Raw genomic sequence first — 17937 nt, forward strand, 5'->3', positions numbered from 1 at the left:
CTACCAGTATACACGATTGGCCCGTACTGGCTTGCTATCACCTCTGGATCTTTCGCATCGGATTCAACTCTGTCTTGTTCCAGAATTTCTTCTTCCATTTCCTTACCAATTATTAGAAAAAGAATTCATGTCTCAAAAAACTTACAAGAATTGACAGTGGATGAATTACCAGGCCCCCATTAGTTGTTGACAGAAGTTAGAGGATATAACAGTGGCTCTGTCTATACTTATCAATAAAAAAAGATATTCTGCCCTATAGCACTTCACAGCTGATTAAGTATTATGGATGTATATTCACTGCTATAATGTAGGAAGTGCATCTGGTAATTTTTCACATTGTGAACTTCTACAAAAGGCAAAATATTACCAATCATTTTATGTACTATTGACCAGGACAATAGGGATAACTCCATGGATCATCTTCTAAATGGTGCCTTGGGATATTTTACACACTGTTAGTGAGGCAGTGAGGCCTTGCATGTCTTACTTGAAAGATGGCACCTCAAACGTCACTGTGCTTCTTCAGCACTACACTAACTAAATTTTTGTGAACCCACAGAGGTGAGCCGCAGCTGACACAATTCTCCTCAATTAGTTAACTTGTGTCATGGACGTGGAGAGTAGTCAATAGAGCTCCCTTGTTCAAAAAGGGAGAAAAGGAAAAAAATCAACGACAGTTAACAAGATAAGCACTTGGAATCCATAACTTGAGATAAAATTATGATCCATTTCAGAAATACATTGGCCATTAGATTCGCATTAGTCATGGATTGAAGAGTGGTTGTCAGGCTGGAAGGATGTAACTAGTGGAGTGTCCCGATCATCAGTTCTTGGCCCTCAATTATTTATTATTTATATTAATAACTTGGAGCAGAGGCAGAGTGCAAGGCATCCAAATTTGCAATGACATGACAATATGGGGAGAGGCATATTATGCTGAGGATATTGTGACTCTGCAATAGGACATAGGTTGAGTGACTGAGTGAAAACTTGGCATATGGAGTTAGATGTGGGGAAGTGTGAGGTTATGCATCCTATACGAAGAATCAAAAGCCAGATGTTATCTAAATGGAGAGAGATTGCAAATAAGTGGAGTACAACAGGATCTAGGTGTCCTTGTGCACATATCAGGCAGGTGCAGCAAGTAGCAAGCTAGGAAATAGCAGCCTTTATGGTAAGACAGTTGGAATTTAGAAAGAAGGAAGTATTCTTACAATTGTACCTGGTGTTGGTGATGTCACGCCTGGACTACTGTGCATCTTCTTGGTCCCTTTATTTAAGAAAGAATATGCAGACACTGGAGGCAGTCCAAAAGAGATTCCACAGGATAATTTCTGGGATGAGAAGGTTGTCTTACGAGTGGCTAGAGAAGTTGAACCTGTATCCTTTGGAGTTTAGGAAAATGAGGAATGATCTTATTGAAGTATACAAGATCCTCAGCAGGTACGACAGGGTAGATATCGAGATGTTTCCTCTGGTGGGAGAGCCTCAAACGTGGGACCAAAGTTGCAACTGAAGGGGCAGTCACTTAACATTGAGTTGTATTGGAACAACGTCTCACAGAGAGTGGTGTATCTCCTCTATTACCTGAGTGTCATCTTTACCCTTTGAAGCCTACGTTTCTGATCTGAAAATTGTGAAATTTCAGGTTTCATTACATTTTCAGAGGTTTTACAGTTGATGTATTAAACAGGACTGCCTGCTCAGGTGACCATAAAAGATCCCATGACACTACTTGAAGTATGGTCCTGTAGTCCTGGCCAGCATCACACTGCCAAAAGTTTTGCATTTGGTTTTTTTGAGACTTTCACTACAAAAGTCATTGTAATTCTTGGCTAAAAAGAAATCAAAATATTTTGCCATATAGATGTAATTTCTTTTGACTATCTTTCTCTCTTTGATTTCCATTCTTTTAAATTTTATTTCCTTTTTCGCTATTCCTCTCCTTGACATGACATTAGGCAGCTTTTCTATTGTGCAATAATAACAATTTTAGTATGTTGGCATTTTTTGTTTCGCTCGATACTGATTAAGCTACATAAAGTGATGTAAAAATGTAAACATCTCCTTTTACTTATAGGTTCAAATGAAGTTTGATCAATCAAACCAACTTCTAACTGATAATTTGCAGGTAAGAAATGTAATAAACAATAAGGTAAAATTTGGACCACCTTTGTTGGAATATAACTTAATTTGTCCCTGAAACGTTGGTGAAATAGCAAGGCAGCATTCTTTTGTCCATCCCAAAATACTCCGAGGACCTTAAGACACATATTAGGCCTTTCTTGAGGGAATCAGTTAGCTTTTTACTGGTGCCATCATTTTAATGGCACCACCCATAATTTACATGATTTATTAAATTATATTTTATATTAACTTATGATACAGTTTGAACTTTTATTTTCTAGCTTGTTAGCTCTATGCTATAACTATCGCACAACCTGCGATTCAATGAATAGCATCATGATTTTTAGCAGTGGGACAGCTGGATTACTTATATTCTTTGATCAAATGACAAGGCTGATGCTAAGAGGAATTTGAAGGAACTATGAACTAGAGCTCCATGTGGTGTTGCTGGAACAAACCGTGCAGCATATCTGTGACCTTCCAGTCTGGATCATTCAGTGGCAACCTGGCTTGAGCCACAGCAAGCATCACAGCGGTGCCACTAGCCAAGGAACCTGGAACTATGTCCATCTAACATTAAGTTCAACGTGTTAATTATTCATCTGTTCTGGTGAAGTTGTCATGAGAAAATTAAGCTAGTTGGTAACCAAGCATTCGAGAACTTGTCTGTAAGTGTCTGTTAATAGGCAGGATTCCAGAGAGTGGCCATACTTTATAAACATAGCAACCAATATCATACTGTAGACATATCAAAATTTAGTAGTACTAACTAATTTTAACTGTTTCTGCCCTACAGCCATTGATGTTCATCAGCAAGCTTAAACAGCTTGTTTTGAATGGTTGTTCACCATACCACAGATATCACAAGCCATTTGGGCCAAGTTATCATACCCGTGTTTATCCTCCATCTGAACCTCCTCTCATTCCAACTACCTCTTCCCAACTACCTCTTCCCACCTTGACCCGATAATCTATTTCTTTGCCTCAAAGATATGGGGGAGAAGAAGCACTCCATGTTTACTGGTCTGGGGTGGGTTATTCATGTTTATGCTATATTGCTGTAATACTGAATTGTTTATTTAATATATCTGTAGGCACTCGAAGAGGTTCTCAAGACACCTTTGTCTCCAGCATTACGTACACTTTATGGTCCTCAGCTTGAAAATAAATTTGAACTTGGACGAATTCATCTTATCATCAAACTTGCTGAGACTATAAATCACATCCCAGAGTCGGTCACTTCTCAATGTCCAAGCACCGGTGAAAAAGAGTCTGCTGCAGGTAAGGAGTTTATGGTGGCTGATTACATTCTAAAGGGTTTAATGTATGGCAGGTGAGCTCTGTACAATGTACTGCACAGCTTGCAGCCTGTGGGAATTCTGAGATGCTCCTTGTGATCTGGATGACTACATCTGCAGGAGGTGCCTCCAGTTTGGCCAGATTTTGCATCAGGTTTTGGAACTTGGATGGCAGCTAGAGGCACCTCGGTGTATCCACTGGTCTGTAAGTTACTTGGAGAGCACATTTCTGAAGTGGTCTCTCTGCAGCTTAAGGAAAGGCAGTCACGTAAGGAATGCGTCCACTAGGCAGAGGAAGGTTGGTAGACAAGTAATCAGTAAAGCTTAGAATCTATCTCACTCCAAAACGACTTCCCAGTGTTGCAAAATGGTCAGGCTGAATGAATCTTATTGAATCATAGAGTCACACAGCACAGAAACAGGTCCTCAGCCCACTAATCCGTGTCTATACTAATCCTATTACCAGCACTTGGTCCTTCTTAGCCTTGGTGATTCAAATTCCCCTTCAGGTACTTTATAACTGTTGTGAGAGTACCTGGTCCCTACCACCACCTAAGGTGGTGTGTTCTAGATCGGGGAAGTAATATTTTTCCTCAGATTCCCTCTAATCCATATTCCTCACCTTAAACTTATGGCCTCTGGTTTTAGACATCTCAGTTATCGGGAAAAAATTCTCACTATCTACGCGATCTATGCCTCTCGTAACCATTATCTAGGGCCCTACCATTCATGGGCTACTTCCTACCCTTGTAAGACCTTCTGAAATGCATCAACTTGCACTTATCAGAATTAAATTCCATCTACCATTACTCCACCCAATTCACTAACTTATCAATATCATGTTGTAACCTAAGATTATCCTTCTCACTATTCACACCACCACTAATTTTCATGTCACCTGCAGACTTACTAACCATACTCTCCACAATCATATCCAAACTCTTAATATACTGTATATGACAAACGCTAAGGGCCCCAGTATCAATTCCTGTGCTACACCACTGGTCACAGGCTTCCAATGATAAAACAACCTCCGTTGCCATAATCTGCCTTCTATTACCAAGCCAGTTTTGGCTCCAATTTGCCAACATGCCGTGGTCCCATGGACTCTAATCTTTTGGACCAGCCTTCCATGTAGGACCTTGCCAAAGGACTCACTGAAGCCCCCATGTAAAATACATCTACTGCGCTGCCTTTCTCAATATATTTTGTTAATCCTTTCAAAAGCTCATGAAGGGTGTTGGGCCTGAAAGTTAACTCTGTTTCTCCTTCCACAGGTGCTGCCTGACCTGCTGAGTACTTCCAGTATTTCCTGTTTTCAGAGGAAATGAATGCTTGGCTGGAGAGAGGATGCAGGAGGGTTTGGATGGGGAAGGGGGGCAGGCTTTGGGACTCTTTCTGGGGCAGATGAAAGCTATGCAAGTCAGATAAATTGCCCCCCCAACAGGATCGGGACCTTGTTGAGCTTAGTAAAAATATGAACAAAAAACCGAACGCTGGAAGAACTCAGTGTGTCAGGCAGCATCTGTGGAGGCAACTGGTGAATGTTGACATTTTGGGTAAAGACCCTGCATTAGCACTGAGAGGGAAGAGGAGAGATTGTCAGTGTATGGCAGTATGAGAGAGGGTGGGATAGAGGCTGGAAGGTGATGGGTGGAACCAGATGAGTGGATGATGGGCAGATAGAACAAGGTTGGGGAAGGGGATGGGAAAGGTGAACTGAGAATTAGGTGGACTGGTGAGCATGTGTGGGAGGAGGACATCGAGGGTGTGGGTTACATGAAACTGGAAAATTCAATGTTCATACCATTGGGTTGTCAGCTACCCAAGTGGAACATGGGATGATGTTTTTCCAATTTGTGTTTGGCCTCACCCTAACAATGGAGAAGGCAGAAGGCGGGCAGGTCAGTGTGGGAATGGGAAGGAGAGTTAAAATGACATGCAACTGGAAGCTCGAGGTGGCCGTTGTGGAGAGAGTGGAGATGCTCTGCAAAACGGTCACCTTCTGCACCCTTACTTTCTCCAGTGTACAGGAGGCCACATTGCAGGTGAATCTTTGCCTCTCCTGGAAGGGCTGTTTAAATGCCTGGAAGGTGGCCAGGGAGGGGGCGAAGGGAGAGGTGTCGCGTCTCGTACGGTTGGGGGGTGGGGGGAGTGCCTGGGGAGGGGTGTTGGGAAGGGATGAGTGGACCAGGGAGTTATGACGAGAGTGGAGAGCAGAAGGTGGGGGAGAGGGGAAAATGTGACTGGTGGTGGGATCACATTGGAACTGGTGGTAATGGTGGAGGGTGATATGTGGATGCAGAGGCTGCTGGGGTGAAAGGTGAGGACCAAGGGAACTCTTATCTCTGTTGTGTCTGGGGAGAGGGACAGGGGTCAGAGCAGATGTGTGGGAAATGGAGGAAATGCATGTGAGGGCTCCATCGACTATGGCAGAGGGGAAGCCATGTTTCTGGAAGAAGGAGGACATCTCAGATGTGCCTTAGAGCAGAAGGCCTCATCTTGAGAACAGAGGCGGTAGAGAAGGAACGGCATCCTTACAGGAGGCAGGCTGGGAGCAGGTATAGTTGATGAGGCTGTGGGAGTTGGTGGGTTTATAGAAAATGTCAGCGGCAAGTCTGTTTCCTGAGTGGGAGGCAGAGAGATCCAGAATAGGAAGATAAGTATCAGAGATAGCCCAGGTGAATTTGAGGACAGGGTGGATGTCGGTGGAGGAGGTGATGCAGTTACCAAGTCCTGCATGTGTGTAGGAAGCAGCACCAATGCAGTTGTCGATGGAGTGGAGAAAGGGTTTGGTGGGGGGGGGGGGGGGTTGGTGGGAGAGCGGGTGCCAGAATAGGCTTGGAATAAGGACTCTTCCACATAGCCACTAAAAAGATGGGCATAGCTGGGGCCCATGTCTGATTTGTAGAATGTGGGAGGAATTGGAAAGAGAAGTTGGTGGTGATAAGAACAAGTTCAGCCAAGTGGATGAGAGTGTTAATGGAGGGGAAGTGGTTGGGTGTTTGTTCAGGAGATAAATGGAGAGATCTGAGACCTTCCTGATGCGGGATGGAGGTGTATAGAGAGTGGACATCCATAGTAAAGGTGAGCCAGTTGGGATCAGGGAATTGGAAGTTATGAAAACGATGGAAGGCCTAAGAGGTGTCCCGGATGTAAGTGGGAAGGGACTGGACAAAGGGAGACAGGATGGTGTCCAGGTCTAAAGAAATTAGTTCATTGGGGCAAGAGCAGGCAGAAACAATGGGCCTACTGTTTATGGACCTTTGGTAAGTGATGGAAGTGGGTAGTGCAGGGTCGGGGCACAATCAGGTTGGACTGTGGAGGGGAGATCTCATGCAATGGTGCGGGAGACGGTGCCCTGGTGTTCATTAGTGGGGACGTGGTCCAGAGGGAGGTATGACGAGGTGTCAAAAAGCTGGCATCCAACCTCTGCAAGGTACGGGTCAGTGTGCCAGACTACAACAGTATAGGTCTGATGGTGAGGTTGGGACTGGTGCGGAGTGAGCGGAGGGTTGTGAATTCGGAAGGAGTAAGGTTGGAGTGGGTGAGGGGAGCAGAGACGTCAAGGCAGTCAATATCACATTAAAAATGAGAAAAGATCAGGAGAGGGTAAAAGGCCAGAAGGGGAGTGCTGGAGATGTGAGGAAGAGTCATCAATGGGCGGTGAGGACTCCTTGCCAATAGGCTTGGAGGCAGAGGTGGTGGAAGAAGAGCTTGTCGTTGTGTCGGGCCTGGAACTTACTGAAGTGTGGGCGTCACTGCTCAGCATCAGAGAGGGGGAGGTCACGGTGGTGGCATAAGGTGGTGAATAATTATTAGATGTAAAAAAAAATCACTGAGACAAGTGCTCATCCAGATAATTCTTGCAGGTTGTGCCAGGACCTGCCTCACCAGCTTCTCAGGCAGTATATTCCAGACTGTAGCCACGCTCTGGGTGAAAATATTTTTCCTTAGATTCCCTCTGACCCTCTTATCCTACCTTAAACCTATGTCTTCTTATTTCAAACATCTTCATTATGGGGAAAATTTTCTCACTATCTACTCTATCCATGCCCTTCATAGTTTTGTATACATCGATCAGGTCTGCCCATCAGCTGCCTCCACTCTAAGGACAACAAACTCAGCCTCTCCATTCTCTCCTCATAACTGGAATGTTCTTGTCCGGGCAACATCCTGGTGAATCTTCTCTGCACCCTCTTCAGTACAATTACATCCTTCTTATAGTGTGGTGACCAGAACTGTACGCATACTCCAGTTGTGGCCTAATCAAGATTTCATATAGTGGTACCATGACCTCCATGTTCTTGTATTCTATGCCCCAGCTAAGGAAGGCAAATATGCCATATACCTTCTTCACTATCCCATCCACCTTGGCTGTCACGGTCAGAGATTTTTGGATTTATACACCAGGTCCCTCTGTTCCTCTTAGTGCCTACCATTCACGGTGTATATCCTACCCTTATTAGCCCTCCCGAGATGAATCATCATGCACTGATGGGGATTAAATTCGATCTAGTATTGCTCCGTCCAACTGATCAATATTGTTCTGTAACCTACAATCACCAACACTACCAATTCTTGTGTCATCTTACTAATCATACCTCCAAAATTTGTATCCCAACCCATTAATGTGTATAAAAAACTCTAAGGGTCCCAACACCATCCCTGTGGACACCACAGGTCACAGACTCCCAATCACAAAAACAAGTCTCACCATCACCCTCTGCCTTCTATTACCAAGGCAATTTTGGATCCAATTGCCAGCTTGCCTTTGATCCCATGGGCTCTAATCATTTGGACCAGTCTTCCTTGTGGGACCTTGTCAAAGGGTCTACTGAAGTCCCACAATCTAGACACAGAAACAGGCCCTTTGGCCCAGCTTTTCCATGCCAACCAAGCTGCCTAACTGAGCTGGTCGCATTTGATGCCCTCTAGTTTTAGACTCCCCTACCCTGGGAAAATGACTGTGACCATTCACCTTATCCGTGCCCCTCATAATTTTATATGTCTCTATAAGTTCACCTCTTACCCTTCCATGCTCCAGGGAAAAACAGTTCCAACCTGTCCAGCCTTTCCTTATAACTGAAGCTGGCAACATCCTTGTGAAGCATTTCTGCACCCTTTCCAGCTTAATGACCTCCTTCCTATAACTGGGCAAGGGGACTGCACATAATACTCCAAGTGTGGTCTCACCAACGTCTTGTACAGCTGTAACGTGACGTCCCAACTCTTGTACTCAGTGCCCTGACCGACAAAGGCAAGTGTGCCAAATGTCTTCTTCACCACCTTGCCTACCTGTGTCGCCACTTTCAGGAAACTATGTACGTATCCCTAAGTCTCTGTTCTATAATACCTTCCAGAGCCCTACTGTTTACTGTGTTTGTACTGTCCTGGTTTAACCTATCGAAATACAACACTTTGCACTTGTCTGAGTTAAGTTCCATCTTCCACTCCTTGGCCCACTTTCCAATGTTGTAATCTTGGATAACTTTCTTCACCATCCACTATTCCACCAATTTTGGTATCATCTGCAAACTTATGAATCGTGCCACCTACATCCTCATCCGCTTTGTTAATATAGATGGAAAACAACAGAGGACCCAGCTCTGAGCCCTGCTGCACCCACTGGTCACAGGCCTCCAATCTGAAAAGCACCCCTCCACTCCCACCCTCTGACTCCTACCACCAAACTAATATTGTAACCAATTGACCAGCTCACCCTGGATGCCATGTGATCTAACCTTCTGAGCCGGCTTACCACAAGGGACCTTGTTAAAGGCCTTGCTGAAGTCCATGTAAATGTTGTCTACCAACCCTGCTCAACAGTCGTCTTGGTCACCTCTTCAAAAAAACTCATTCAAATTCGTGAGACGCAATTTCCCATGCACAAAGCCATGCTGACTATCACTAATCAGTCCTTGCCTTTCTAAGCGCTGGTAGATCCTTACCCTCAGAATTCCCGGCAGTAACTTTCCTACCATACTGCCTGCATCTCACATTTCTCTCACTCCGTCCTGCCCCCACTATGGCCTGCCCTCATAGCTCCTTTGTTCTTGAATGTTGATGTCAGATTCCAGTTAGTTGAAGAATTCGTAACATAGAAGGCCCTAACACTTACTACGTTAGGGCATTGTACATTATGAATTTTCATTAACTTTTGGCATATGCCACTGGTCTTGGTAAAAACTTAATTATTGCTCAGAAAAGCTGATCCTTATCTGAATGGGTAATGTCTTATTGCTGTTTGGAGTAAGATTTATTTTTCTTGTGTGTTTGTCATAAACTAGCTCTGCTCCAAATTGCAGGTGGAATGATTATAGACCTGGATACTGAAGATGTGAGAGTTATTAGTCATTTAAGTCAGATACAGGGTGCCACACAAGAATGTCATCCAAGTCAAGAGAAGTCAGGTCTTCATAAGCACCTTACCTTACCCCAGCTCAAGGTAATTATGTCAAGTCTATCTCTAATTGGTGCACAGGGACAATCGGATAAATGTAAAGAAGTCTTTGTGGAAAGGCCAGATTCTTTCATTTTCAGCTCGTGCAAGAATATTTTTAATTTATCAGTTCTCAGCAGTGAAGTAGCCAGAGGTATTGCCTCCCTCCAGTTCAGACAGAAGAACATAATAAAACAGGGGCAGGAGTAGGTCACTCAACTCCACCATTCAATATGATCAGGGCTGCTCTGACCCAGGCCTCATCTTCTGTGCTAGTTTCCCACAGCCTTCAATTCCCTGACTTTTTTTCAAAAAGTTACCTCCTTTATATACCACCAATGATCTCGCCTCCACAGCCTTCCGGGGAGAGAATTCCAGAGATAAAATCCTCTACAAAACTGAGTTCCTACACGTACCAGTTTTAAATGAGCTCGTTGTATTGTAGCTATGTCCTCTCGTTTGAGATTCTCCACTCTTGGAAACATCTCAACATCTACCCTGTCATACCCCCTTAGGATCTTATATGTTCCAATAAAGATCTCATTCATCTAAACTCTAAAAAAAAATTGATGTAATTTCTTTCGCCATTTGCGATAGGACAACCCTGTCATCCCAGGAACTAGCTTAGTGACTCTCTTTTGGACTTCCTCCAATGCCAGAACATCCTTTCTATGAACACCTCACCACTACACCACTACTAGTGGTACAACTATACCAATACTTCCCCATTTCTAAGCTCTAACCTGCATGCAATGAAGGCATATGTGTCAATTGCCTTTGTAACCACTTGCTGCTGCTCCTGGTGACTTTTTCAATTCGTGCACAAGAACACCTAGATCCTTCTTTCCTTCACTCAGCTGCGGTCTTTCTGCTTTTAGATAATCGTCTGCCTTTAGGCTCTTTTTACCAATGTGTATAATCTTGGACTTCCCCACATTAAACCCCATTCACCAAGTTTTCACCTGCTTAGTCAACTTATCTATATTCTGTCACAGTCTTTACACACTCATTGCATTGTTTTCGTGTCATTGGCAAACTTCAATGCCTTAAACTCTGTCTCCTCCTCCAAATCATAAATACTTAAGGACCAGGAAATGATCCTTGGGGCATTCCACTAGTTGCATCCTTCCAGCTTGAAAAAGACTTGTTAATTCTGCCTGTCTTTTATGATATGACCAAGCTTCAGTCCATGCCTATACTTCCCTTAATACCATGAGCTCTTATTTTGTGCACTTTGTCAATTGCATTCTGAAAATCCAAATATATTCCATCTACAAGTTCCCCTCTATCAACTCTGTAAATGACATCCTCAAAGAATTCCGGAAAATTGATCAAACGTGATTTGCTTTTCATTAAACCATGTTGGCTTGGTTTGATTGCATTAAACTGCTTTCAATGACGAGCTATTTATAGATCCAAGCATCTTGATAACAACAGATATTAAGCTAACAGGCCAAAAATTGCCCACATTTTGTCTTCCTTCCTTGAACAGTGAAGTCACATTTGCATTTTCAGCTGGTACCTTCCCAGAACCCAGTGATTTTTGAAGAACCTCAACCAATGGCTCCACTGTCTCTGCGGCTGCTTCCTCTAAAACCCTCGAGGGCAAGCATCAGGACCTTGCGACTTGTCTGCCTGTAGTCCCATTAGTTTTTCCAATACTTTGTTCCTTATGCTAATGACAATTCTTCCATCGTGTTTAAAACTAGCCCATCAGAAATCCTTGATGTTTGCAGTATTCTCCACTGATGCAAAGTATTGATTTAACTTGTCTGCCATTTTGTTATTTCCTGTTGGTAATTCTCATTCATGCTCTCTAGAGTCTTATCCTAGTTATCCTTTTCCTTTTTGTATATCCATTGAAGCCCTTGCTGTTTGGTTTGATATTACTTGTCAGTTTTCTTTTACAATCAATTTTCTCCCTCCTTATTAACTTTTTAGTCTTTTGCTGCTGGTTCTTGTAAAATTCCCCATCCTCTGGTCTATCACTACCTCCAGTCCTGATCCTGGGTTTCAATTTCTTTTCTCCCACAGATGCGGCTTGACCCGCTGAACTCCTCCAGCAGATTGCTTGATACCACTAGTTCTTGCTCCCTTATGTGCTCTAGTCTTTGACTTAATATTTTCCTTGACCCACTTTTTGTTAGCCATGGATGGTTCATCTGTCTCCTGGTGTACTTTGTTCTAATGGGGATCAAACAGTTGTCCTGAGAAATTAGCAAGTGAAATTTGTAAGTGGGCAGCTGAGTGACTTGCTCGACCACTTAACAGGGCATTAAATATCAGTCCAAATGGGAACATAAATCCTATGACTGAGTATTACTATATCTTCAGCAAAGCTTCTATTAGTGTTTCAGAATGCCCTAATAGGAAACAATGCATATCTATTCACCTCTTGCGATCTATACTTCCCAAAATGACCCCAAGAAAATCAGCCTTAAATAGAATCGTACAGCACGTAAACGGGCCCTTTTGACCCACCTCGTCCATGCCGACACTGATGTCTATCTATACTAATCCCATTTGCTTGCATTAGGCCAATATACTAATATGCTTTTCTGATCTAGATACCTGTCTAAATGCCTTTTAAGTGCTGTAATTGTATTTGCCTCTACCACCTCCTCTGGCAGCTCAGTCCAGATAACCACCACCCTCTGTGTGAAAAACTTCCACCTCAGATCTCATTTAAATTTCTTCCCTCTCACCTTAAGTCTGTGCCCTATTAGCTGTAGACTCCCCTGCCCTGGGAGAAAGACTACCTATGCCCCTTATAATTTTATAAACCTCTATAACGTTATCCCTCCGCCTCCGAAGTTTGAATGAGAAACACAGCCTATTCAATCTCTCCTTATAACCACGGCCCTCCATTCCAGGCAACATCTTGGTGAACTTGTTCTGCGTTCTCTTTATTGCTACCCCATCCTTTCTGTAGTGTGGCAACTGAACCTGTTCACAATACTGCAAATGCAGTGTAACTAATGTTCTGTACAGCTGCAACATGACATCCCAACTCTTGTAGTCAATGCCTCAGCCTGTAAAGGCAAGCATATCGAATGCCTTCTTCCCTACCCTATCCATTTGTGTTGCCACTTTGGGGAGCTTTGGACTTGCACCCTAAGGTCTCTCTGTACATCACTGCTCCTAAGATCCCTGCCAGTAACTCTTTATGTCCTGCCACAATTTGACTTCGCAAAGTACAGTACCTCACAGTAGTCTGGATTACATTCCATCTGCCACTGCTCTGCCTAATTCTCCAGCTGATCTATGTCCCGCTGTATCCTGAGGCAACCTTCTTCACTATTTATGATTCCACCAATTTTCATGTCCTCGCCAGATCACCTACATGCTCATTCAAGTCATTTATTTATATTACAAACAGCAAAGGCCCCAGCAACGATCCCTGTGGTACACCAGTTGATACAGACTTCCAGTCAAAAACAACACCCATCAGCCTCCTGTCACCAAGTTAGTTTACAATCCAATTTGCCAACACACCTTGTATAACTTGTGCTTTAACCCCTGTACCAGCCTACCATGTGGGACCTTGTCGAAAGCCTTACTGAAGTGATGTAAGCCACATCAACCACTCTGCCTTCATCAATTTTCTTTGTTACCTCCTCAAAAAACTCAATCAGATTCGTGAGACCTGATCTCCACTGCACAAAACCATGCTGACCAATCAGTCCCTGTCTTTCCAACAATCTTCTCCAACAACTTTCCTACCATTGATGTAAGGCTTACTGGCCTGTAGTCTCCAGGCTTATCCCTACTGCCCTTTTTGAACAAGGGGACAACATTAGCGATCTTCCTGTCTTCTGGTACCTCACCTGTGGCCAATGAATATGCAAAAATCTCAGTCAGAGCCCCAGCAATCTCCTTGCTTGCTTTCCTTAGCATCCTGTTAAAGATCCCATCAGTCCATGGGGATTTGATTATACTAAACCTGCTTGGAAACATCATTTTTGAACTAAGCATGCTCAAGATGTTCCTTTCTGCTGTTCTCCGTTGATGGAAACCCCGTTTGCCCACAAACGGCTGAAGAAGTTGGATCTGTTTTGGAATTAGTTTATTATTGTCACTTGTACTGAGGTACAGTGAAAAACTTGTCTTGCATACCAATCGTACAGGTCAATTCATTACACTGTGTAGTTACAATGGGTTAGTACAGAGTGCATTGATGCGGTACAGGTAAAAACAATAACAGTACAAAGTAAAGTGTCACAGCTACAGAGAAAGTGCAGTGCAATAAGGTGCAAGGTCACAACAAGGTAGATCGTGAGGTCAGAGTCCATCTCATTGTATAAGGGAACCGTTCAAAAGTCTTATCACAGTGGGGTAGAAGCTGTCCTTAAGTCTAGTGGTACGTGCCCTCAGGCTCCTGTATCTTGTACCCGATGGAAGAGGAGAGAAGAGAGAATGTCGCGGGTGGGTGGGGTCTTTGATTATGCTGGCTGCTTCACCAAGATAACAAGAAGTTTAGAAGAATAAGGGGCGATTATTGAAATATGCAAGATCCTAAAAGAGTATGACTGGGTAGGTATTGAGATGCTTCTACTAGCGACAGAGCCTCAAATGAGGACATAATACAAGATTAGGGGCAGTTATTTAAAATTGAGATGTATAGGAATTCCGTCTCACCAGAGGGCGGTGACTCTTTGGAATACTCTACCCTGTAGAGTTATGGAGGCAAGATCACTCGAGATGTTTAAAGAGGATGTAGATACATTTTTGAAAGATTGGGGAAATGAGGTCTGTGGGGAAATGAGGTCTGTAGGGAACTGGTACAGAAGAGATGAGGCCTGATCATCAGCCATGATCATCTTGAATGGTGGAGCAGGCTTGAGGGACAAGGCAGCCTACTCCTGCTCCTACTATCTTGTGTTCTTTTATCCGTTCTTGTTACAGTCGTAGCTGGGATGTTTAATTTTCCCAATCAAATGGAATAGTTTATTTGATATTGATTATTTTATACTGCAGGATGTTGTCTTGCAAGGAGCACAAAATAAGTTGAACATATTCATGGAGACTCTGAAAGCAGCGCATGATTCTGAATTTGCCAACCTTCCTCCTGCTGCTCTGGAGATGGTCATTGATGCCAAACTTCAGTCTGCAGCAATAGCTTTCCAAAGGTTGCAGCTGGCATTCAGGTAAATCTAACCAATGTTGTCCTGCTTTTGTAGTCGTGATAGTGAAAAACATTTTCAATTTACTTGAATAGTCCCCTATTACTAAAAATGCTGACTTTCCACCCAGTCCTGAAGCACACTGGAACTTAGCCATAAAACCTCCTTGCTATTATCTTGAAGTCAAGCCGAGTTTATTGTCATGTGCACAAGTATGGTGAGGTAGAGGTACAATGAGAAACTTGCTTGCAACAGTATCACAGGCACGTAGGTACAGACAGTGCACAGAATATAAATTATACATTAAATTATAAAGACGGTGAAGAGAGACAGAGAACAAAACCTTAGTGCAAAAAAAAAGACACATTCAGAGACAAGTCCATGGTAGTGCAAGAGGTGGTCCACACTGTTCCGTCACTGAGGTAAGGTTAGGGTTGTGCAGGTCGATTCAAGAACCTGACGGTTATAGAAAAGTAGCTGTTCCTGAACCTGGTGGTGTGTGACTTCAGGCTTCTGTACCTCCTGCCTGACAGTAGCATTGAGAAGAGGGTGTGACCCGAATGGTGGGGATCCTTGATGATAGATGCAGTGCCTCCTGTAGATGCTGTTTGTGGTGGGGAGGGCTGTGCCTGTGACGGACCAGGCTGTGTCCACTGCTCTCTGCAGTGTCTCGTGTTCCTGTGCATTGGAATTGCTGTACCAGGCCATGATGCAACCAGTCAGGATACTTTCAACAGTGCATCTGTAGAAGTTTGTTAGAGTATTTGGTGACATGCCCAGGAATTGTTTACTCTCTCCACCTCTGACCCATCAATGAGAACTCTCACATGGTCTCTTGACTTCCTCTTTCTGAAGTCAACGATTAGCTCCTAGGTTTTATTGACGTTAAGCATCAGGTTGTTATTGCAGTACCACTCAAAACAGATGTTCTATCTCTCTCCTGTATGCAAGATATTGTTTCATATTCCTTGTTGAGGACTTCTAAAGACCTTTTATAAGGCAAACAGAACTGTTACACTGCGCATTCTTGGGAATGTTTCCAGGGTGCTGTCTCTGAGATCTTCAGGGAGGAAACTGGGTGCATGCTGAAGTATCTCCAGATGTTGGATACAATAATGGGAGCCTGCAGCTTGTGACATGCATGCTGGCCCAGTGTAGTGGGATGTAAGATCAAAGTTTGCAGAGACTTGGTAATTTTCATAACTTTCTTAGAAACCGTGTCAGTTACTGGAAACCTGGCAAGTGATAGCAGTGAATACCACATTTCACTTTCAAAGCATGGGCTCCCCAAGATAACAATGTTCCATGATGCAGCAGAGGCATGGGAAGGATGCTGAAACCATTGGAAGTGTTTTGTTGTTTTCAATTTCTATTTCATTTTTCTTGCAAATGGCAGACAATAACGTACAATGTGATATCTGGTGCTTTCACCTTTGCACAGTGCAGAATAAGAAGGAAAGACCTGTGACAAGAAAGTGGATATTGAAGCACCATGTTTTTGTGTGCAAATCTCAAAAATGAGCCATTATGCAGGAATTGTGACAGAATTTTACCTGGCAATTCTGGTCACGTTGTGTGTCAGGTCACATCAGGCATTCGGCATGTGCACTGAGTGAGATTATCCATCGTGCAATGCCGTTTTAATTAAAATTTGGTCATGGTTTTCTGCTTCAGTAGATAAAGGTAATCTGTCATGGTCAGCATTGTGCAAATTTGTTGCAGGAATCACTTCAGCTGTACTGAAATTAAAGTTTAGAGTGGGAGTTGGGCAGTAGCTTGTACCACAGGACTTCAGCAATTGGAAAAATTGTTGACTACTGAGAGGGAAGGGTTACCTTTGTCTTCATTTGTGGAGAAGAGTGCTATAATTCTCTCCAGAGGGGGTTAGTTACTTAGTCATTGCTTCCTGCCATTTCCACACTCACCATCAGGAAGGCTGAGCTTTTAGGTAAGTTGACCTGGAGATGGTGGAGATGGAGGAACAGGTGTAGCACCTCGCAGTGCAGGGGAATTTTGGCTGACAGAGAAGGTAGACCCTTGCTAGAAATGCTCAGGTCATTTTTAATTCCCCTTACAGTCTCTCAAGGACCTAACTCATTGGGCTCCCTGTTCAGGCAAGGAGCTAATGTGTAGAAATGACTGGTGAATCTCCAACCACCTGCCTTCAATTGCTGAAGTCCTGTGGTACAAGCTACTGCCCAACTCCCACTCTAAACTTTAATTTCAGTACAGCTGAAGTGATTCCTGCAACAAATTTGCACAATGCTGACCATGACAGATTATCTTTATCTACTGAAGTACGGAGCAACAGTAATAAAACTCTGGGGAGCTCATAACAACTTATAGTGGATAATCCTTTTTAAGGTAACAATTTCCTTACTTTAGAAAGCATTATCCACTACAAGTAGCCAATCTTGTGAGAAACACAAAAGAGATGGATTCATTATTAGCAAATAGACTCTTGAGGACTTTTCAGCATACATATTTCAAAGGGATTCATAAAGATCCTTACAGAGAAGTGAATAATGTCTGGAAGGCATTAACAACGTAGGAGCAGAAGAAATAGGACCAGAAGAAATAGGACCAGAAATCTATTGATCTCTATTTTGAATGAACACAATGACTGAGCCTCCACAGCTGTCCAATGTGAAGAATTGCAAAGGTTCAGAAGCCTCTGCATGAAATTATTCCTCCTCATCTTGGTCCTAAATCGACTGTCCCTTTGTGCCCAGTCTCTGACCGCTAGACGCAAACTCTGTCTAGATTTTGGGGGCAATTCCAAAATCTGTGGCACAGGCACATCTGAACATGGAAGTCCTCATGAGGTCCAGCAGCACGGTAAGAATGTGCTGGAAGTCTCCAGCATTTAAGGTATGGATTTGGCTCAGGTTACTTCCTTTGAAATCCCTTTGGAAAGGAGATTTTATGATTGTTGCCCCAAATTCAG

The 17937-nt window shown here is 43.4% G+C and overlaps 1 protein-coding gene across 1 annotated transcript in view; it reads left to right on the forward strand.

Moving 5' to 3' along the window:
• The window catches only part of LOC127580590 (cilia- and flagella-associated protein 54-like), a 102915-nt gene that overhangs the window by 20726 nt on the left and 64252 nt on the right, over positions 1–17937 (forward strand). Inside the window, exons 7-10 of the mRNA XM_052034177.1 lie at positions 2081–2131; positions 3222–3408; positions 9734–9873; positions 14845–15014. Of these exons, the coding sequence (XP_051890137.1) occupies positions 2081–2131; positions 3222–3408; positions 9734–9873; positions 14845–15014 (548 nt within the window). The remainder of the gene's footprint in view (positions 1–2080; positions 2132–3221; positions 3409–9733; positions 9874–14844; positions 15015–17937) is intronic.

The sequence above is a fragment of the Pristis pectinata genome, chromosome 19, assembly GCF_009764475.1.
Source record: "Pristis pectinata isolate sPriPec2 chromosome 19, sPriPec2.1.pri, whole genome shotgun sequence".
NCBI lineage: Eukaryota > Metazoa > Chordata > Chondrichthyes > Rhinopristiformes > Pristidae > Pristis > Pristis pectinata.